Source organism: Vombatus ursinus, unplaced genomic scaffold (assembly GCF_900497805.2).
Source record: "Vombatus ursinus unplaced genomic scaffold, bare-nosed wombat genome assembly UNPS02014775.1, whole genome shotgun sequence".
NCBI lineage: Eukaryota > Metazoa > Chordata > Mammalia > Diprotodontia > Vombatidae > Vombatus > Vombatus ursinus.
In genome coordinates this window covers 9,914,895-9,937,985 of record NW_020954553.1, presented here as the reverse complement: position 1 = coordinate 9,937,985, position 23,091 = coordinate 9,914,895, and the positions used below count along the sequence as shown (strand labels likewise).

General features: G+C 46.6%; 1 protein-coding gene across 1 annotated transcript; it reads right to left on the bottom strand.

Moving 5' to 3' along the window:
* PPIE (peptidylprolyl isomerase E) lies at positions 1-19,059 on the bottom strand. The gene is made up of 10 exons (XM_027864741.1): positions 18,972-19,059; positions 17,150-17,248; positions 15,172-15,215; positions 13,493-13,519; positions 7,421-7,502; positions 6,600-6,700; positions 4,745-4,868; positions 4,113-4,298; positions 3,225-3,367; positions 1-404 (listed from the first exon to the last, which is right to left on the bottom strand). The coding sequence occupies exons 1-10, from the start codon at positions 19,000-19,002 to the stop codon at positions 336-338; spliced, it is 906 nt and encodes a 301-aa protein (XP_027720542.1). The 5' UTR covers positions 19,003-19,059; the 3' UTR covers positions 1-335.
* Positions 19,060-23,091: the final 4,032 nt, after the last annotated feature.

Sequence of the window (23,091 nt, the reverse complement as noted above, 5' to 3'; positions counted from 1 at the left end):
TAGAAAAATTAGAATTTATTTTTACACAATAAAAATGACACAAAAACAACACTTGCAGGACCAGAACAGACCCCGAGTAGGAGGGCTCCTGACCCAAGGAGTCACGAAATCCATCCGCAATCTTCTCCCCTTAATTTCCTGAAGGTCTCCAGGTCTCCACAGGCAGACCGCAGTAAAGTGCTCACTCACGAGGAGGCCCACGAGGCCGCCACGCTTTGGGCCGTCCTTCACCAGACAGGACAAGGCCCTTTCCAACCAGGCGTCTCAGACGTTTCCTTCTCGCTTGTGCCGGTGCGACTCAGCTGGGAGTCCAGGAGGAGAAAGAAGAGAGCCCCTCACACGTACTCGCCACAGTCTGAGATGATCACTTTCTGTTTCGGCTTCCCATCTTTGCTGCCTTGAGCCTTTCGATGCAACGAGAAACAAAGAGCGAAGACGACGATCACCGACCCAGGGCACCTACTGGCACCCCTCCACCCGGATGTGCTGGACCCCAGGCTCGGCCTCAGGGGAAGACACGGAGAACACGGGCCAAGCACATCACCCACCAATATGAGAAGTCTTGTTCTCGAGGACTAAAAACACTCCTACCTGCTCCTGACTAACAGTCCCATCTACTCGGGAGCTCTTTTACATCAACTTTCTGAAACGATCCAGGTTGATGCTGTATCATTTTCTTACTGATCCTAATTACAGTTAATTGATTTGTCCTGTAACTGCTTTAGTCATGGGTCTCCATCTCTGAACTTAGCTCAGAATTCAGCTGGCCTGTAATGCCCTAAGGTTAGAAACCCAGTTCTCTGGCTAATCACTGTTCTATTCTTGCCTCAAGGAATCTAGCTAACTTTTGGGGAGCGGTTTGCCATAATTATCTTTACACCACCAAGTTATCCTTCAAGGATGCCAAAAAGTCTGGGCCCCTGTCTTGCAGGTGGACTCAAACAAGGAACACTTCGCGGTCATGGGGGAAAGAAGGGGTCATTGCTCGCCCTTCATTACCAGACTTCCAATCAATCATACTGTTCCCCACGCTTCAGTTATGGAGCCAACCCCAAATCACCTGCCCCATTCTGTTCTTTGTCCTGTCTTCCCCAAAACCTGGAAAAGAGAACTATCCCCCTCATTTGGGGTCTCAGCTTATCGGGGAAGCTGAGATCCTATTTATGGTAGAGTTGTGCTTTACCAATAAACTGACCATGCTTGAAACTTTGTGCCTCAGTTTACCTGAGTTTAACTGTTATACTTCCTCGTAACCACCCTGTGAGGTGTGTGAATACACAAGGATCATGCCCAATTTCAAAAAGAGAAAACCAAGGTTCAGAAATGCTATGGGAAGGTAGCCATGCCCCTCCTCCTCCTGCAGGGGACCACACCAGCACTTGTACAAAGAGAACAGGACAGATGACAGAGGCCTGGCAGGGCCTCTGTGGTGTTCTTATGGTCACCCAGATGAGCCCCAAATTTAATCACGTACCAGCTCCTAGGTTAATTTACAAGAAAGGCCCCCCTCTAAGGGCCTCTGGGCTCAACTGGACTCAGCCAACATTTCCCACCTGGCCACTGTGTTCTGGATCCTAAGCCAAGCACTGGGAGGAAGCCTCTTATAAAAGGTGGCCCTGCCCTCAGATAAGACTCACACAGAGCTATCACAATGTGAGCTGAGTCCTCCTTCCTCTTGCCTCCAGGAGCACTTTGTACTCTCTCACGCTCATCTACTCAGCCCCGCAGAGTTACTGCGTACTCGCTGTACAGAGCTGCTGACTTAGGGGTCCCATCTCTCCTCTGAGGACAAAGACCATCTCACTCTTTTCCTGCGAGTCCCCTCAGTGCAGAGCTTGGGGCTCTCCCTGCACATGGGGCTACGCACTCAACCGCTAGTTTAACAAACAAACGAATGGAAGGGAGGAGCATCTATTAAGCTCTTACTGTGTGCTCTCAAGGATCTCCCATTCTAACTGGGAGAAAACACGGAAGGGGCTCACAGTCATTTCACGGCTGACAGCAAGACCGGCTGGTACTGAGGTTCTGGCAGACTGCACGACGCCGAGGACATGGGCAGCAGTGGCAGGGCAGACGGCCCCTGACTGTGAGGATGCTGGGCCCGAGGGGAGAGAGGTCCAAGGCTTGGGATCCCTCCAGAAAAGGCGAGAATGCTGGGGTCAGCATTCTGTGCTAGACGCACACACGCACACACACACACGCGCTGCCATCAGTGAGGGCCAAACACTATTGGGAGTTAGAGGAAGAAGAAAGCTCTCCCTTCTGGCTGGCCAAAGAAGGCCCCCGAGGGAAGGATTCTGACAGGGGAGCACCCTCTGTGTGGACAGAACAGTGTGAATGAAAGCACGAATGAGCTCGGAGGCTGAGCACCGGCTGGGCCAGGGCAGAGAGTACACGCTGGGGAATAAGAGGAAGGCCTCGAATGTTGGGCTAAAGGGTTGGGAAGGTGTAGTGCAGGCAATGAGAAGCCACTGAAAGCTTTTTAGGAGGACCCCGACACAATCAGAACTATTCTTCTCAACAGGGGTTTTTAAAGAGGCGTCCATGGATAGATCTCAGGGGGAAACCTTACATCTTTATGTCACGAACCTCCACCTGAAATCTAGCATCTCCCTCACTTCTGAACACAGGTCCCAAACCACAGCAGTATGAGCAGAAATCACAAATATCACAAAACGCCTGTTGCAGCTATCTCAAAATACCCTTTACACACGTCATTACTTCAAAATGACTGTAGTTATGAGAACGGCCTGGAGGCTGCAGCCTTCTTATCTACAGAGGCTTCTTCTGTAGTCCTTTGTGTTTCACTTATGTATTTAAGAGCGTTATTCTGAAAAGGGGTTTGCAGGTTTCGCCAGTCTGCCGAAGGGCTCCAGGAAACAAAAAAAGGTTATAATGAACCCCTGCTTGAGAAGATGACCCTGGGGACAGTACACAAGCTGCATCGTGGGGAGAAAGAAGCCAGAGGTGAGGGCACGAGTCAGTAGGCTGCTGCAAAAACCCCAGGATGAGAGGATAAAGCCTGGAGGAGGGGGGTGGCAGTGGGAACAGAAAGGAGGAGCTGAACATAAGACAGTCTGGGAGGAAAGGATCACTAAGGCTGGACCAGAGAGTGAGGAAGAAGCGGGACGGCTGCGTCACTAACTAAGATAGGGGAGCCAGAAGGGACAACGAGCGAGCAGGCCAGGGGAGGAGAACAAGCCGAGGTAACCCCGTCCTCATACCTCAATCTTCTGTACAACGTCCATGCCTTCAGTGACTTCCCCAAAGACCACGTGCTTTCCATCGAGCCAGTCTGTCTTGTCACAAGTGATGAAGAACTGGGAGCCGTTGGTGTTTGGGCCAGAATTGGCCATGGAGAGCAGCCCTGGGGAAGAAAGAAAGAGCCCTCAGCGGCTTCCCGCCTCCAGGCGGATGGCCACGGGGCCAGCCCAGGCACACGCACCACGCAGGGGGCATCAGCCTCCTCATTTCCAGTCCCCACAAAGCTATTAAAATGTCCCACTTCAACAATATCCGTATCTTCTTTTTACAAAGTACGATTTGATAATCAACCCACGAAACAAATCCCAGAATTACTATATCCCTAGAGAGGCTGTTTTGTTTTGTTTTGGAGGAAGTGGGAAAGAAGGAAGAATGATGAAAGCACATCTCTGCTAGATTAAAAGCATTTTGTAATTGTAGATACTGTCTATGGCATCGTTCAGCTTGGCGCTCACAGCACGATGTGTGTGTATATTTAGATATACAAACATATGCTGATTTCCTCAGGGTGGCTGCTCCTTCCACTGAGGTAGGCCATCACCCTTCCTTGCCTTCCATGATGGCTTCATGAGCTGTGTGGTGACCAAGCCAGTGTAACGAGCCCCTCAGCCCCGAGCTGAGCCAGGGCTCTGACAACTTACAGTCTGCCTTAGGACCTGCTGGAGCTGGTGGTCCGCTGGTAAAACCTCTGAGAACAGGCCCTCTGGGCATGTGTACAGACATAAGCACACAATGTGCCTATTCCAATACTTGACAACATATGTGATTTCATGCAAAGATATCCATATAACCCAGTCTTAGATTTCCTGGAAAATGAGAGGTTGTGAAAGTCTCAAATTTGTTCCTACCTGGCCCTGTGTGTTTCAGAATAAAGTTCTCATCATCGAACTTCTTCCCGTAAATGGATTTGCCTCCACTGCCATTGTGGTTGGTGAAATCCCCGGCCTGGCACATGAACTGTGGGATGATGCGATGGAAACTGCTTCCTTTGAAGCCAAAGCCCTTCTCGTGGGTACACAGACAACGGAAATTCTCTGGTTTGGGAAAATCAAATGAGTTTAGTTTAAAATAATATGATTTTCTTTGAGAACCTTTATTGACAAGATTCTCTATTAATTAATGACTCTCTGCTCCGCTCCCTCCCTGGCCTCAGCATAGGCTGGGCTCGCATCCTTGACCCACATCTTAACCCCCACCACTGTCCCCAAATGTTAAGAGGTCACAAGGAAGAAGGGTCAGACTTGTTCTCCGTGGCCCAAGAGGGGGCACTGTGGGGAAAAGTTACAGAAAGGCAGGTTTGGGATCCACAGAAGGAAAATCTTCCTAACAATTAGAACCACCCAAAATGCCATGGGCTGCTTCAATAGGGAGTGAGTTTCCTGTCACTGAAGGCCTTCAAGTACATGCTGGCTAATCATTCACTGGGGATGCTGTGGAGGAGAGCTAGGATTCGGGCAGAACTAAGGCAGCTCGCTCCTACCTACTGTCATGGGGACAATATCGGAACGCAAAAGCATTTGGATTCGGCCGGCAGGTTTGTTTCCAATCTTGATATCCATGTACACTTGAGGATTGGCTCTCGCCTTTTTGACTGGAGGCTCTCCCTGGGGAAAAAAAAGGTAAAAATGTTTTTAATGTTAACATGAGTAGTTGTTTTCTATTGTGAAGAAACATAATTTCTTCAGACAACAAAGACACACACACACAGAGCATTTTCAAACTTCAGTGCATACCCACAATGAGACTTTCTGTTATCCCTGGGTTTAAAAAGTAAACTTTTGACCATTGTCTTACACCAGGGACCCCTCCCTGCCCATTCTGTCAAGAAAGACTCTTTACTGGGGAAGATCTATATAAACTCACGCAAAGTGAAGTGAGCAGAACCAGGAGAACACTGTTCACAGTAACTGCATTATCATAATGACAATGGATCGTGAAAGCCTTGGCTACTCTGATCAAGACAATGAACCAAGACAATTCCAAAGGACCCCTGATGAGAGATGCTATTACCTCCAGAGAGAAAACTGATAATCTCACTGCAGACTGAAGCACACTGTTGTTTACTTTCTTTATTTTTATAGTTTTATTTTGTGTGTTTTCTTTTACAATATGAAAATGTTTTGCATGACTTCACATGTACTGATATCAAACTGCTTGCCTTTTCAAAAAGGGGGGAGGAAAGGCAGGGAGGGAGGGAGAGAATCTGGAACTCGAAATTTAAAAGATTGCTAAAAAAATTTTTTACATGTAATTGGGAAATATTTAATAAAATAAATAAAAATAATTTTTAAAAAAGACATTTTTTTTTCACTTGTGTAAGGCTGCAGTCCTGATGATGAAGTGTTGAGAAGAGGCCATGAAGGCCTCCAACATGACCCACTCCTTTGGCGATCCTGTGAGAGCAGGACAGAGGCATGGAGGTGCTAACGTCTCTGTCTAACCCTAATGGGGCCTTCTGCTACACCTGCTGCTTCTGCCCAGCTGGTCTGGCCAAACACCTGGCTCACGCTCACTCTCTCCCCTTCACTTCTTTCCCCGACCCACCTGTAGGCAGAACAGTCATCTTCAGCCTGTCACACCACGCCCTCCAGAACTGTCTTGCTTCAAGAGGCTTTCCAGTCAATCTAACCCAGGTGACAGTTATGACCCTGATCCACTGTGGTATCTGCACACTCTGATGCTGACTAGCGCACAACCAGCCACAGAACTCTCCCATTAGGCTATAAGCTCCTCATGCAGAAAGTTGTCTACTCCTTAAAAAAGGCCCCAAAACATGAAGGGCTCAGCAGGGGGCAGGTGCTCAATAAATGCACACTCACATCACACACCCTCAGCGCTCACTGACGCCTCAATCTCAGAAGGCTAAAAACAGGACCCACGTCTTACAGACCACAGCCACAAAGCAAGACCCTTACACCCTCGAAAATTCAATGCTTCAGAAGTTCCTGACATTATTAATCATAAGTTGGCGTCCCATCTCCGAGGTCTTCCCACTCCCATCCTAGGCAGCTAGGCCTGGAGTCAGGAAGACGTGAGTTTTAATTCAGCCACAGATGCTTACCAGCCGTATGACCCTGAGTAAGTCACTTAACCTTTGCCCGCCTCAGTTTCCTCAAATGTTAAAAAAAAATGGGGATAATAGCAGCACCTGCTTCACAAGGTTATTGTATCAAATGGTGGAATATTTGCAAAAGGGCTCAGCACCGTGCCTGGTGCACAGTAGGCACTTAGGAAAGGCTTGCTTCCTTTCTTCCTCTCCATCTGACATGGCCGGTATCAAAAGCACTATAATTTTTTCAGTCTCTACTCAGGAAGGCCTGAGCCCTGTCATTTACCTCCTGGGCTTCTGATTTGGGAGTCTCTGATGCTCCTTCCTCTTTATTCTCCTCAAGTGTCTTCCCAGAAAATTTCTTCAACCACTCATCATCTGACCACACTGAGTGAAAAGAAAAGAAACACCGTCAATGGTACGAGGGCCAGAACGATGACTGACCACTAAGTGGGGACACCCAGCTCACCACTGCTTAGTCATCAAGTATAGAAGGACAATTTGTCCCTCACGGCTGGAGAGAAGAGAGGCTAATAATGGAAAACTTCATCCCTTTTTTATTTGTACAGAAAACAGTTCTTCGCACTGGTGGGTAGGAACGGGACGGAGGGACAAAGCCAGCCACTCGGAGATGGGGAAGTCCCTTCTTGGGGGGCGCCTGTCCTCCGAGATGAGCGACAGTCCAAAAGCAGCCAAGCTGCCAAACTCTGAGCCTCAGTTTACTTAACTGTAGAACTGGGATGGAGATTCCTGTCCCTTCCAGCCTCATGTGGGGGCTGGTACAAGTGCACTTTAGAAACCAGAAAGTCCTACATCACTGTAAGAGGATATTATTGCCCATCTCCAATTACAGCCAAACAGCAATCACAGGTAGGAAGTAAGAAAATAACACTTTCCTCCAGAGTAGAAGCAACGTGTACATTTTTGCTATAAAGAGAAGTCAACTGTTCCTGTCTCAGCTCCTCTGTCGATGGACTAGCTCAGGTATTTTTCTCCATCGTTATCCCTTCCCCACTGGGCCAGAACAGTCAGGAGTGGGAGAAGTCCTGCACAGGAACATCAGCCTTGGGAGACGCGCCCAAGGACACGGAGGGGAGACGGACTCACCCGGTCTGGAAGAGCCTTCTTTGATTTTCATGGGCTTGGCCAAATTGACGCGAATTGTCCTTCCAAAGAGCTCAGACTCATTCTGAAAAGGACCAGAGTAAAACTCAAAAACTACTGTGACAATGACCTGTGACGTTCACGCTGCTGAAACCCCCGCACCTCGAGCATTTGCTCCCGGCCATCTCCTCCTGCTCTGGCTCCCTTTCTCCTGGGCTGGCCGGCTCTTCTCGCTCACCTCCCAATTCTGTTAAGCCAGAGGCTCAGAGAGAAGCACCCATGCCCTCTTTTTGCTCCATGTGTCCTTCCCCACCCAGCAAGCTCCCGCCCAGCCCTTCTACTAGAGCCTTGAAAACCCCCATTCCATTTCACAGAAAGGCCCTGGCTACAGTTAGAGGACCCAGGTTCAAACCTCACCTGTGATGATTACCACTTGTATAAACTTGGGCAGGGTCACTTAACGTCCCAACACCCCACTATCCCCATCTGTAAAAGAGGGGAGGGCACTGGGGGCCCTTCTGGCTTTGGGATCAACCATGCTCTCCTTACTACGTTCCTTCCACAGCCTCACAGGAAGTGAGATCGAGCTTTCACCAAAAGGCTGGGTGTGCAGTCAGAAGAGCGTTGCCCGCTCCCCCTGTGACACTGGATTCTGCATCTTCATGGGCTGTTTCCCCATCGAGCTGGGTGTCGATAAGGTCCCTTCCCTCTCAATCCTGACTCTGCATCTCTGGTAGCCTCTGTTCCCACTCCCCTATTTTATGGAGCTTGGAGACAGAACCAACGTACTCCCTGCTCCCCATAAACACTCCGAATCCCTCACTCGGTTGTTTTGACTGAACCACCTTTGATCCTTTGAAATTCACATCATCCTAAGCTAAGCTCTCCTGATCATCACCGCTGTCACCTCCCGACATCTGGCATACACTCCTGCCTTCCTCGATGAAGGAGCTCAGTTTCCTCCCCGTCCGCTTCCCTGCAGGTGTCTCCGGAGATGTGCCCACCCACGCCGCTGAGCTTTCTAACAGCCCGTCCCCAGAGTCCCTCGTGTTCGATTCTGGGTGCTACATCTACAGAAGACATCGACAGGACGGGTACAAGAGAGGTAGGCATCCTGGATAGTGCAGGGATTGAAGACCATGCCCCCAGAGGACAGAATGAAACAACTAGGACTATCTGGTCCTGAGAAGAGAACCCTTAAGTGGAGAAGGGTCACCATGGCTGTCCTCAATTATCTAAAGGGCAGTCATATGGAAGAGGAATCACTCACGTTCTGATAGACCCGCCCAGGGCAGAACTAAGGGCAAAAAGGGGAAGCTTACAGAAGGGCAGGTGTAAGCTTATGGGAAGGAAACTTCTCCTAACAATTTTTCAGGTGTGTCTGATTCTGTGACCCCCTTTGGGGTTTTCTTGGCAAAGACACTAGAGTGGTTTCCCATTTACTACTCCAGCTCATTTTACGGATGAGGAAACTGAGACCAACAGGGTTAGGTGACGTGCCCAGAGTCATACAGCCAGATCTGAACTCAGGTCTTCCTGACTCCAGGCCCGGCACTCTACCTACTGCTCCACCTAGCTGCTCCTAATAATCAGAGCTGGGCAGAAGTGGGATCGGCTGCCTCAGTAGGTGGTAGATTACTCTCTACCCCTTTCACCTAAGGTCTTTCAGGGAAAGCTGGACAACCGTTTATTTGTCCAGGATTCCTCTTTGGTTCTGGGTTGGACCCAACGACCTCTGAGGGCCTTCGAGCTCTTCAGAATCTGCTCTCCTTCCTAACTCCCACAACCTCTGCCTGCCCTCTTCTTTCTCACCCACCCACTGGGAGTTTCCACCTCAGAGCTCATCCTCTGAGCTCCAGCCCAACCATCCTAAGCTCTGAAATTTCATCCAGTGACCACACTCTCCTGGTTCTTCCACCTCTCTCCCTCTGACTCCTCCCATACCTGTTCTTCACCCTCAGGGGCCAGGAAGTCTCTTGCCTTTTCCTTATTTGCCCAGGTCAGTAAACCAGGTTCTTATCTCTCATTTCCGACCCTACCTAGTCCTGATCCTGTAATTAACAACTTCAGTAAGACTCTTTCTCCACACCTGAATCCCTAGACTATCCAACCTTTTGCCATTTCTGCCCTGCAAACCTTTAACCTTGGGTAACTCCTACTCTCCGCCCTCCTCCCCTCCTACTCTCAAGTGGATGACCATTCCAGAAGAAAGTCAGGAACCCACTACAAAGGTATGTGATCCAGTCTCATCAGAGCCTTCAATGACGCAATCCTTTTATTTACTTCTAATAGATTCTCTATCACAATCTCAACAAGAATTGTTCAAACCTTCTCTCTCCTAACCCCACCTCCTCCTCCTTATTCTAATCAGATCCTCATGGAAAGATTGAAGCCATCCTTAGCTGCCTATGGTCATTCCCCTAAAAGCTATCAACGTGTTCATCCTCCACTGAGTTTCAGAGGTGGCATGGACGTCCTCCTTGCCAAGACCAGCCCTTTCACCAGGACCTTCCCTGCCTGCCTGCTCGATGCCCGTGGCCCCGTCAATCACACTTTCTTCTTCCTGGGCATTTTCAGCCCATGTCTACCCACTGAACTCTTCCACTTCAGGTTATAAACACGTTCAGCTCTCTGCCATTCTTTAAAATCAAACCAAAAAAACTCTTGCTTTATTTTTTTTTACACCCATCGACTCCTCATTACCTTTACAGCATGGCTTCTGTCTCACCATTCTGTTTAAACTGCTCTCTCCAAGGTTACTAATAAACTCATCACCAAATCAAATTCTTTCTTTCCTTTCTCCACTCCAGCACCACACTTGTACTCTCTCTCTGACCTGTGGTCTGGCTCCTTGTCTTCCTCTTCCCACCTCCTTAAACACGGGGCATCTTCTTACAGCATAAGTATGAAGCTGATTAGAATTCAGAGAACCACTGTGTCACTGGGATGGAGGGAAGGAAGGAAGAGAATTAGGGAGGAAGAAAGAGAGGGAGGGAAGGAAGGAAAAAAGGGAAGGAGAAAGAGGAAGGAAGGAAGGAGGGAAGGAAGGGAGTTAGGGAGGAAGAAAGAGAAGAAGAGAAGGAAGGAAAAAAGGGAAGGAGAAAGAGGAAGGAATGGAGGGAAGAAGAGAGAGAGGGAGGGAAGGAAGGAAAGAAGGGAAGGAGAAAGGGAGAAAGGAAGGAAGAAAGGAAGAACACTTACTAAGTGCCAGGCACTGTGCTAAATGGTTTACAAACATCACCTCAACTGATCTTCATAACAACCCTGGAAAGGATGCTTTATGACCTCCATTTTGCAGCTGGGAAACTAAGGCAGACAGGATTAAGTGATTTGCCCATTCACACAGTTAGTAAGTGTCTGAGGCTGGATTTGAATCTTGATTCGACTCCAAGCTTTGCATTCTATCTGCTGCACCATCTAGCTGCCTCTATGACTGAAGTAATACAAAGTGAAAAGATGGCACCAAAACAACAATATACAAATACAGAGTAAGCAGAGTCAACACTAGGCAGCAACAAAATTTGGGACAAGGCCAGATACAAAGGACAACGTTGGTGTCAAACTAGCAAAGTCAGAGCACCCGTTTTTATATCACTTTACAACTGGTAAAACATACTATCGGTGGGATAATGCCATTAGGAGGTTTCAGGGAATGTACCGTGTAGGGGTTTGTTGGCAAGTGGTTTGTTGAACCAGATCAAATGTATTGAAATTTTTTTTTTAAAGTAGGTGTTTCCCCCAGGCCTGTCTGTGGCCATCCTGTCCCTTCTCTGTACCCTTTCTTCAATGCACCCACTCCTATCTTTGTTCCTGCTACCTTCTGGGGGATTCCCAAATCGACCTCTCTCCCTGCCGAGCTTTATCAGAGCTCGGCTGTCTCTTGGCTATCTCCACCTCACAGAGCAAAAATGATAACAGGTCAAACGGGCAAGGGATTCAGAGATGGGGGAAGACAGGATTGCTGAAGTGCTGGTTTGAACCTGCCACTTCAAACTCAAAAGGTTTAAAGCTGAACTCATTATCTCTCCTCCCAAAAAACTACCCTTCCTCCTAACTTCTCTTCCCATCAACAGCATCATCATTATCTTTGAAAACTGAAGTCACATTTAATTCGTCCTCCCACCTCATCACTGTATGAACCCAATCAGGGGTCAGACCTTGTGAATGGCTCAAATCCCCACGGCCCCTCATCTCTTCTTGCCCACATTGTTTGAACAGCTGGCTCTCCTGTGTTCTCTTTCCAATCCACCCTTCCTAGCACCACCCAGACAAATCTTCCTAATGCAGAGCACATCACTGCTTCTTTACTTCGAACCCTTCCCATGCCTATGGAGTACACTGTCACCCCTCACAACGTGGCTCCAACCTGCCTTCCCAGCCTTATCCCCTAGCACTCCTTCAGGTTCTCCATATGCTGCCAGACTGACTCTTCCTCCTCCATGTTCAGGCTGCTACCCCATCTCCATGGTAACAATGACATAGTATGTTAAAACCTTTTAAGTCCCTCCCTTCCTTCAAGAACCAATTAACCTACTATACCTCGAGGTCCTACTCCCCCTTCCCTACCCACCCCACCCAAACCTTCCAGGCCCACTCCTGCCCCCTGCAACCAAAAGTAACCTCTCCCTCCTCACAGTCCCTGAAACACTTGGCCGGCACATTCCCTTACACCTACCAAAGTATCCTTTGTATCTGCTCTTTCTGTGGTAGATATCATTTACCTCTATTGGACGTTAAGCTCCTCCAAAGCAGGGTCTACAGTCACATCTACCTTTGTACAACAGGGATTGGCAGTATCTTACAGAATAGGGATGTAAGTCAGGGACATTCCCTTACCCACCATTTTCTAATTTGTAACAAATCTAACCTGTAACAAATATTTGTTTCTATATATTGTCTCTCTTCCACTTCATTTTCTGATCTGTAAAATGGAAGTGTCATTGCTTTTTCTGTCTTCCTAACAAAAGATGATGCATATAATGCTTATCATAATTAAAATCTATGATAATGGTACATGATAAACACACACTATTATCATACTATAAGGACTTGAAATTTCATCTGTTTTCAGTACTCTCTCTGCTACAGATCACAACCCCCTCTCTAATTTAGCAGAAAGTCAGCAAGAATGGCCTGAATGACACCACCACCCTTCTGCAGCCATTGTGGTGCTGAGCTCTCCCACCTCAGCCAACAAACAAAAAGTCTACCCTGAGAGCCTGGCTTGGGAGAACCTGCCAGAGCTGGTGTTTCAAGGACCCAGAATGACCCCCAGTCTATCAACTACCACAACTGAACTTTTAATACTCATTGGTGGTTTTCTGGTTCTAGTCCAGTGATTTCCTTGTTGGAAGAACTCCCAGTGTGGGACTCCCCTCACCCAATGTGTACTGGTAAGGTGTCTCTAACTTATTCTTTTGAAGAGTTTTGGGGCACTGAGAAGTTGGTGGCAACAGCCACACAGCTAGTCAGTATCAGAAGCAGGACAGGAAACTGGGGGCTTCTTGACGCCAAAGCTACTCTCTCGCTCCTATAGCAGAGGGATTACGGGGAACCACTCACAAACTCTTCTAAGGTGTCCTTGTGATTTCTTCCATTAATCTCTCTCTCTCTCTCTCTCTGTCTCACACACACACAGACACACACACAGACACACAGACACACACACAGCATCTTGACCATCACAAAACAAACTCTCTTTGGGCTCACTGTAAAATGAAGATGGAGAGGGGAGCCAGCAGGTGCCATGATGTGTTCAGGGCTGATCTAAAATAAGGCGTGAGGATGTGTGAAATCTTTTCCGTGGGTTCACTGTGCTCAGAAGTTATGGGAGTAAACGTCAGACTAAGCAGGGACAAAGTAACAGCTTTTGAGATACGGCGATTTTTCCACCTTAAATCAAGGCCGCTGTTCACCAAAAAATCAAGAACAGCTCTGAAATAGAGACAAACTGGCTATTTTAAGTAGAGGTTTGTTTAGTAGAGGAGCGGCAATATATAGAAACAAATATTAAGTCATTAAAATGTATAAAACTAAACAGGAATGTTAGTGAGAAACAAAGAACATAATGCATACCATGTTATCAATAGCTGCTGCAGCGTCCTACAGAGAGAAAATAAAAAAAAGTTAATTACCATACTGTAAAAACTACAGTGCAGTGCAACTGGGCATTTGAGTAGAAATTATGATTTTTAAAAAGATAGCATTAACCATTCTCTCGTGTAATCATCTAAGCAAGGCCCTCTCTAAGGTGGGCCAGGGCTCTGTCCTGGACCCTCTCCTTTCTCTAGGTGATGTCAGTAAGCCCATTGGTTCAATTATTACCTCTAAACAGATGACTCCCAAGTCTACACTATCTACTCCTAATTTCTCTCTTGAACTACTATCCCTCTTACTTACTGCCTGCTAGACTTCACCACCAGGATGCCTGGTAAATGCCCCAAAATCAGCACATGCAAAACAGAACTCAATACATCACCCTCCCCAAATCCACGCCTCCTCTAAACGTCCCCATTTCCACCGATGGCTCCGCCATCTTTCCAGCTTGGGGAGTTTGCATCCCTGAAGGCTTCCTCAATCCCCATGCCCAACCAGCTGCCAATACCCCATCTCTAATATGTCTTCACGGCCTTTCTGGCTCACACTTCCCTTCGAAGTCTTAACTATTACCCCCCCTTCATTCTCTGCTGCAGTCCCATGGACCTGATGGCTGCTCTCTACACACACTATCCCATCTTGTGTCTTTGGACATGGAGTCTCCCATGTCTGGAATATATTCCCTCCCCTCTGACAATCTCCCAGAAGGCCCCTTCAAAGCACAGGTCAGAACCACCCCCTCCATCAGGCCTTTCCTGGGCCAGCTCCCTCCATGCCACTGCCCATTATTAGCATCCTCTCCCTGCTAAATTGCTGTGAATTGCTTTGTATATTCTTTATGGCATACTCTTTATACAAAACAGATGTATATTCTTTGTTTACCTGCATGCCTATTATATAGTCTCTCATAAAATATAAGCTCTTTGAGGGCACACAATTTTTTGTTTTTGTCTCAGTATCCCCAGCACTTGGGGCAGTGTCCTGCATATAGCAGGTGCTTAATCAAGGCTTCCTGAAATGAAAATAAGTTCACCCTGAAAGCTTGCACACATTTCACTTGGATCTCCACTGAAAAACCCTCATGTGTCTGAGCATATTCCAAGAAGCGGCCCCAAGGGAGAATGGCTCATTCTGCAGTCAAAAGACAAACCAAGGGAAATTAAAGCTTTCAAAGCTTTAATGTGTGCTTCTCAAGTAGATAGATGCCCATCAACTGAGGAGCAGCTACACAAAGTGTAAGACAACAATGAGATTTGATACAATCACGGCAAAATCCAACAAACTTCATAAAGCAAAGCAACCAGAACTGGGAAAACAATATATACCATGACCACAATGGAGATGGAAAAAACGCCCACTCAAAAAACCCCCAAACCATACTGGGTAATTCTAACATCCAAGCTCATCCCCAAAGAAGGCAGGAGCAAAACCACCTTCCTCCTTCTTTGCGGAGGTGGGGGACTGTGGGCATGGAATACTGCATATACTACCAGATTCAGAAAATGAATTGGTCGCTTTTGCTGAACTGGTTGTTTTTTTTTCTTCCTAACAAGGACAGCTCTGTGGTTATGGGCAGGGGATAAGGAAGGACGTGTATGGGACTGAAGATGATGTAAAACCAAAAAACATCGAAAAAACCTTTTACTCCTGTTTCTCACCTCTGCCAACTCGAATTCAACAAATGCAAATCCTCGATGTTTTTCTAAGAGAGAATACAGAAAGGAATAGTTAGATAATATAACTTAATGATAAGACACGCTGCTACCAATGGAGTTCAAGAAAAAAATGAGAAATTGCTAAAAATCTTTATCAGGAAGTATTTCTTTTCAATGCTGCTATCTAGCCCATTTAAGAATTGACAGTGTCCATGAACTTTTCTTGATTTAGCCAGGACACACCAAGAATGACCAACATCTTGGAAATGCAGCCGCTATCTTACTTTAATACATCAACAGCTCTGTGTCTTGATCAAGACATACTGGGTAGATCACAACCCTTAGTGCTCGACTGTCTGAGCTGCTCAGATCCTATGGATGAGCTCTGGCCAACGAAGAGCCACCAAGGCCATTCTCAGCCTTCCCAGACCGGCAGGGCCGGCCAGAGCTCGTGACCCCATGCACACTATGGTGAAACCTTGAGAGGCAACGCCGCAGAAAAGCAGCTCCAGCTAACTGAAAACACGTGTTAATACGTCTGATGACATCGGAATTTTAAACGTAACTGGCTATGAATGAGTCCTGCTAACCTCTGCTTACAAAATTGTCTGGGCAACAGATCATAATTCAATCAACTACTGATTATTCATTCAATAAATAAATTTCCGTGCCTCCAGTGCACATACTACTGTGCCACACAGCGCAGTGGGAAGCAAGCTAGGGCACGCTCCCTGATGTGGAAATGGGCCTAATTTGATTGGAAAGGCCAGACCCATGTGGCAATTAGAGAACAAAGCAACATACACACTTGCATGACAAACAGCAGAGTGGTTCAATAGCGTGCGAAGGTCTCGGCTCGGCTCTCAGCTCTGACGCCGGTTGTGCGAGCTTGGGGAAATCATTTATCTAACTCTCTGAGCTGTCAGTTCTTTATGGAGAAAAAAGGAATAATAACTTTGGCACTCCCTACTCTCAAGAAGTTGTTGTGAGGGAAGGGCTCTGTAAACACTCAAGTGCCACAGAATTACGAGAAATCTCATATAAAAATATGACACTGCCATCATGACATGGTAACAGCCCACACCTTTGGAGGGGAAGGGAAGATCATGGAAATCCACTTGGCTGGGCTGGAGGCCACCCAGCAGTCCTGGCGATGGGGTCCCTGCCCCCTAGTGGCCGCCCGCTCTACTGCGCCACACTGCTGGGGAGGCCGGATTACCCAAACATACTGACTGGAGACCCACTGGCCAAATAGCGTCAATGGCTCACCAGGCTTCAGATTTCAAGGGAATAATGGATGAAGACTTTAAATTATTTTCTCCTACTGTAAAGTTTTTAATTTAAATAGTCAAACGTGACAAAAATGGCTCAAAGGCTAAGACAGACTCCTCCCCACTCCAACACACATCTGAATTTGATTCAATTCCCATGCTAGCTGATTGGCATACAAAGTAAAAAACTAAATACCCCCTGGCCTCCAAGAGGAGAGCCTGCACAAAGGCACGGGGTTAGGAGAGAAGATGACATGGGTGGAGAGTAGTGGGCCGTGGGCCGTGGGCCTGACTAGAAGAGCTCCCATTAACAGAGGGCTTAAGACCAGCAAAGCACTTTACATACCTCATTCTGTATGAACTTCACAAGGACCCTGTGAGGCTGGTGCAACTGTTAGCTTCATTTTACAGATGAGGAAACTGAGCCTTCCTGAGGTGAAATGACTTGGCCAGAACGACAGAGTTCTTAAGTATCTGAGGTGGGATCTGAACCCTGTTCGTCCCGACTCCCAGTTCAGTGCCCTCCCTACCATGCCGCTGGTCTGATAGCACCCCAAAACCCTGACCCTTCAGTTAAGGCACGGCTGTTCTTTTGTATTGCCCTTCTCCCCGAGCATCCCGACAAATCACAGAGGATAACTGAGCTTTTCTGTGGCACTTCTGAACTCTTCTCCCTCAAATAAAGGAAAAGACATAATACACGTGTTCACCTGTTTCATAATCCAGCGGTATCTGAATGTCTGTGATGTCTCCAAAGGGAATAAAAGCAGCATGAAGGACCTTCTCATCCACCTCCTCTGCAAGGCCGCCTGGAAATGAACCAAAGGTTTCCTCTGCAATTTCCCTTCACACATGCATCGGGAAGAGTCCAACCCAAGGCCTAAGCCGGGCCATGCTGGGCAAGCCCCTTGGCCTCCGTGTCCTCATCCATAAAAGGACGGGCTTGGACCAAAACAACCTCCAAGGTCCCTTGGAGCTTAAAGCTCTAACTCCATGCTGCCGTGTGCCAGCAGCGTGCTTGACGCAGCGGACGGGCTATGCCCTGGTAAGGACCTTGCCTCCACGACAGGGAAACGGCATGTATGCAATAACAGCAGCTAACCTTTACTTATCACTTTCTCTGTGTCAAGCACTGCGGTAAGTGCTTTACAGTAATTATTTCATTTGATCCTCACAACCACCTTGGAAGGTAGGGGCTATTATATTCCCCATTTTTCATTTGAGGAAACTGAGGCAAACAGGGTCAAGCGACTTGCTCAGGATCACCTAGTTAGCTCTCTCATCTCCATGCCTTTGCACATGCCTGGAATTTACCAACCCTTCTCTCCTGCTTATTAAAGTCCCTGATTCCCTTCACAATGCAGCTCACGCACCACCTTCTGCACTCAGCCTTTGCTGCCCATCCAAACTATCTTGGGCTCATTTTATGTTTTGCATATACTTATATATGTACGTGTTGTCTCCTAGGGTAGACTGTAAGCTGCTGGGAGAGCAGGGGTTCTTTGCCTTTTGTGTTTTGTAACCCTCAGGGCACAGCCCAATGGGAAGGGGCTTTATAAAATGCCTGTCCTGGGGCAGCTAGGTGGCACAGTGGATAGAGCCCCAGGCCCTGAAGTCAGGAGGACCTGAGTTCAAATCTGGGCTCAGATCAAAACACTTGACACTTACTAGCTGTGTGACCCTGGGCAAGTCACTTAACCCCAACTGCCTAAAAAAATAATATACAATAAAACAAAATAAAATGCCTGCCCATTGAAGGGTTTTAAGCAGAAAAACGACAGATGGGTTCCTGAGAAAGTTTAGTCTGAGCCAGGGAAGGGGAGAGAAGAGAAGCTGGAAAGAAAGCAGGCTTTTGCAATGTTGCCCTCAACATGGGAGGTCCTTGGTGAACAAGCATTCAGTCACTCAGCAGCCCTTTATTAAAGTCCCCTATGTGCCCCTGTCAGCTCGGCAGCAGAGTGGATAGAGGGCCAAGCCTGGCATTAGTAAGACCTAAGTTCAAATCTGGCCTCAGACACTGACTAGCTGGGTGACCCTGGGCAAGTCACTTCACCCTCTTTGCCTCAGTTTCCTCATCTGTAAAATGAGTTGGAGAAGGAAATGACAAACCGCTCCAGTACTTTTGCCAAGAAAACCCCAATGGGGTCACGAAGTGTTGGACACGATTGAAAAACCCCTGAACAACATGCGCCCTTAGACTCTTTTAGAGCTGGAACAAACTGTCTTGAACGCATGCGGGGTAGAACTTCAGGACGCCCTTAGCACCCAACCTCACAGCGCGCGCCCCGCCCCTCAGCGTAAACAGCGCGGACCCCGCCCCGAGTGGTCAGCAAGGCTCGCGCGCTCCCTCTTCCCCCAGGTCTCGCGATAACTAGCCCTGCAAGCTCCCTCCCTTGTCCTACCAGGCCTGAAGCACAAAGGCCTCCGACCAGAATCCCCTCACCGGCTCAACATCCACGGACCGAGTAGAAAACCACTCCTGCTGGAAACCTGGACTTCGACCCCAACCCAGAAACGTGAAATTCTACTCACCCACATATAAGACCCGCTTAGTGGCAGCCATCTTGTATCGGGCTGCGCATCCGGAAGTCGACGTCTCCCTCCGCCCCCATTTCCGCCCAGGCCCAGAAGGCCGAGAGCGTTGGGTTCCTCTGCAGCCATAGGCTGGCCACGCTAAGAGGAGGATTTGTGCGCAGGCGCAGCCTGGAGCGAGAATGGCGTCACAAATCGCCGTTTTCGTGAGGGAGAAGGGAGTGAAGAAGGGGGAATGGACAGCATTCAGATGTTTACAGTGGCCCTGAGGTAATCACTTGAAGGAGTCGTCATAAAAATTTTTTAGTGCCTGCCCTCAAGGAGCTTACATTCCAATAAAGGGAGACGAAACATATAGAGGAGTAATGGCCCGGTAGTCAGGGTATTCGTTAACTGGAGTGAGTAGTCATTCACATCAAATGGAAGGTCTCCAGTGGAGTGCCCTAGGGCATTAGGCTGTAGAACCTATTATCCAGGACTTGAATAAGGGAATGGACAGTATGGTGCTCAAATTTGTGGTGATGCCAACCCGGAAGTGAAGACATTATGGATAACAAAAGTCAGCATCCAAAAGGGCCTTGGAGGTCTAGAACTCTGGGATGACTCTACTAAGATGAAAATGGGTGGTTGGGGGAGGGAATGACCACTATCTTTAAGAGTTTGTAATGAAGGATAGAGGCAGCTAAGTAGTGTAAGTGGATATACTGCCAGGCATGGAGTCAGGAAGCCTCCTCTTCATGAGTTCAAATCCTGACACTTAACTGAGTGATCCTGGGCAAGTGGCTTCACCCTGCTTGCCTCAGTTTCCTCATTTGAACGGGAGAAGGAAATGGCAAACCACTCCACTATCTTTGCCAAGAAAACCCTAAAGGGAGTCACCAAAAAAAAGGCTAGAACTGATGCAAGTGAAGAATGTTTAAGACAAGGAAAGTTTTTGTTTTTTACTTTTAGTTCTTGGTGTATTGGAGGAAAGAGGATAGCTAAAAGAAGGGACAGGACCATTACTCAATGTAGATGGATCAGTAACTGACAACAGAAAACATAGATGCTAAATTTTTATTTTGCTGATTTTCTCTGCCAAAGAGAACTAGAAAGGGGGAGAAAAACAGTTAATAGGGACTTGACACCCAACTGTACCTGGCCCATATTTTGGCACTTAAATGCCTATCTACTGCCTGAATGAAAAGCTAACAAAAGGACTCAGATAACCATAATGAGTTCAGGTCACCTCACCCAGATGAGGAGCATCACTGGGCACTACCAGAACTGGCTTAGGTGACCTCAGAGGCTAGTTCTTTGTTTTGGACGTTGGAAAAGGTACATAGGATTAGAGATGGGCAAATGTCCCAATATTCAAAAAAGGGAAGAGAATGGACTTGACAAAGCATAGGCCAATGAGTTTTACTTTAATTCTAGTCAAAGATCTAGAGCAAATATTAGAGATGGTTAGTGAACATCTAGAGAAGAGAGGATCACAAAGAGTAGCGTGGCTTTATCAAGAACTGGTTTGCTTTATGATCTTTTTTGACAGTTACTAAAATGGTAAGTGAGAATGCTATATAGTTTACTCAGATTTTAGCAAAGCTTCTGATAGTTACCTCATACTATTCTTGCAGAAATGACGGGGGCTAGATAATACCAATTTGTTGGATTTGGAACTGGTTGACTGGGTGGACTCAGCAGCTGGATGTCAACTCAGAAGGCACTCTGTGGTAGAGGGCCCCAGGAATCTGAGCTTGGCCCTATGCTATTTAACATTTTTATCCATGATCTTGATAAAAATGTATTGAGAAGATACCTTACCCTTCTCCTTGGCAGAGAAGGGGGCTGGAGGGATGGGAAGGATCAGCTGTTGTTGAATATTGTCAGATTTTTTTTCCTTATTGTGGTTTTGATTTTTTTTTAAGAACATATAAACACAGACACACATAAGTCCTTATTTATTGTATCTAGTTCAAATCCATCCTGAAACAGAAATCATTAGGAATTAATAACTACATTCTGGAATTTCACACATACAGCAAATACATGATAGCTCACTCAAAAATCGCAGGAAAAAAATCCATCTGCTATAAGTGATGACACTTTGAAAGGAAGAGGGAGGGGCAGCTAGGTGGCGCAGTGGATAGAGCTCTGACTTTGGAGTCAGGAGGACCCAAGTTCAAATATGGCCTCAGATACTCGGCACTTACTAGCTGTGTGACTCTAGGCAAGTCACTTAACCCAGACTGCCTAAGCAAAAAAAAAAAGGGGGGGGGGGAAGAAATAATAGGAGGAAATTTAGGTGACATAAGAAAAAGATATCAGTAAAAATTTATCTTTAAAAAGAAAGTTATGCTAACCTGATTTGCAACTCATACAAAACTGGAAGGGCTAACACTGATTGAGGGTCAGGATCCAAAAAGATCTTCATAAGCTAAAACATTGGCCTAAATCCATTAAGATGAAATTTAAAACAGATGAAAGTTAAGTCTTACGTCATTTGGGTTAAAAGAATCGATGTCCGATGCAAAGATCTAAGACAACTCCAAAAGACTCCTGATGGAAAATGCTATCCAAATCCAGAGAAAGAACTGCGTAAGACTGAATGCAGATGGAAGCATACTATTTGCTCTCTCTTTTGTTTTGTTTCTTCTTTCTCGAGGTTCCTCCAGTTGCTTCTAATTCTTCTTTACAACATGACTAATGTGAAAATATGTTTAATATAAAAGTGTATGTAGAGCCTATATATGTAGAGGAGAAAATTTAAAACTCAAAATCTTATGGAAGTGAATGTTGAAAACTAAAAATAATTAAAAAAAAAGAATCAGTGTCACAAATACAACAAGACAGGCTTGGTTAGACAAGCATTGTGAGATGTCCATTTGTCAAAATGTTGGTTATGGGGACTTGAGAGATGGACAGGGAGAATTCTTCCAATTCTAAAATTCTGATTGGTTTATCTGAAAAAGAACTGTGAGTTTTTATGAGCTAAAGGTCAGTGAGTCCACAGTATGAAATGACAACTAAAAGAAAACCCACTTCAGTGCTGGACTGAATGGACAGGCAAAGCTTCAAGGAATAGCCCCTCCCTCTGTCTGCCACCCTTGTTGGACCACTTCCGAAATAGTCTAGGTGCCATGATTTGGGAAGGACACTGATGAACTGCAATGCATAGAGAGTAAAGCAACTAGAATGGTGAAAGGTCTATGCTAAGATCAGTAAACTTTGTAGTAGGGAATTATTTTTTCAATTACTTTAAAACCCTGCAGTTTTAAGGCTTCACTGAATAATCTTGCTCAAAGGGAGGCACTAGACCAAAGGGTGTCATTTCACAATTACAAAAGTTAGAAGGGAGCTGAGGGGTCTTATACTCCAACTACAAGAATCCCCTCTTTGAACATCCCAGTCAAATGATCACCCTGCCATAGCTCAAGAACTCTGGTAAGGGCGGAGCCATTAACTCCAAAGACCATTCATACATTCCAAAAACTTGCCAGGAAACCGTTTGAACTGCTCAACCCATGTCTCAGTTCCCCAACCTAATGAACATCTTCAAATTCAAAAACTATTTAAAAATGGACTCAAAGATTTTATGTTTACAAGTGTACAGGGGCTGGCAAAATATCTGTGTAAGGATGGGCTACAGTAGAGTAGTGGCTGGCCCAAGTGGTGTTCGTGAGCTACCACTCAATCATTATGAGGTGGGTGGTGCTCATAATTCTCAGTGAGAACTCCTGAATCCATTTTGCCCCATTTCTGGGGATGCACTCAGTTTTGGACTTTGGCCAAGGCCGGTGATTGCTGGCTATAGATTTCTAGGCAGCTGTAAGACTGTTTTTTTTCGTGCTCCCAGAGGTTGTGGCCCCATTCATTTGGTTTCTTCAAACATGGTTTGTTGACAGTTCAACCTGTCCTTGTAGACTATCCTTATTAAACAAAGAATGATTCAGTCACTTGAGGTAAACACCTGAGTGGGAATTCCTCCATGGGACAAACTGAATAATTGAATGTTCCAGGTACATTACTAATAGTGTATTTGGCAAATGTTACGCACATTGATTCAAAAGCTAATACACCCCAGAATTCCAGGATTCTTTGCTTCTTAAGATCTTCTGGTATCCATTCCCCAATTGATAAA

Bases quoted from the DNA above. Each gene is read 5' to 3' on its own strand.
- PPIE (XM_027864741.1), bottom strand. From the start codon at position 19,002: ATGGCTGCCACTAAGCGGGTCTTATATGTGG. The intron at 17,249-18,971 runs GTGAGTAGAATT...GTTCATTTCCAG, and splicing joins TAAGCGGGTCTTATATGTGG to GCGGCCTTGCAGAGGAGGTG. The intron at 15,216-17,149 runs GTGAACACGTGT...ATTCTCTCTTAG, and splicing joins ACCGCTGGATTATGAAACAG to AAAAACATCGAGGATTTGCA.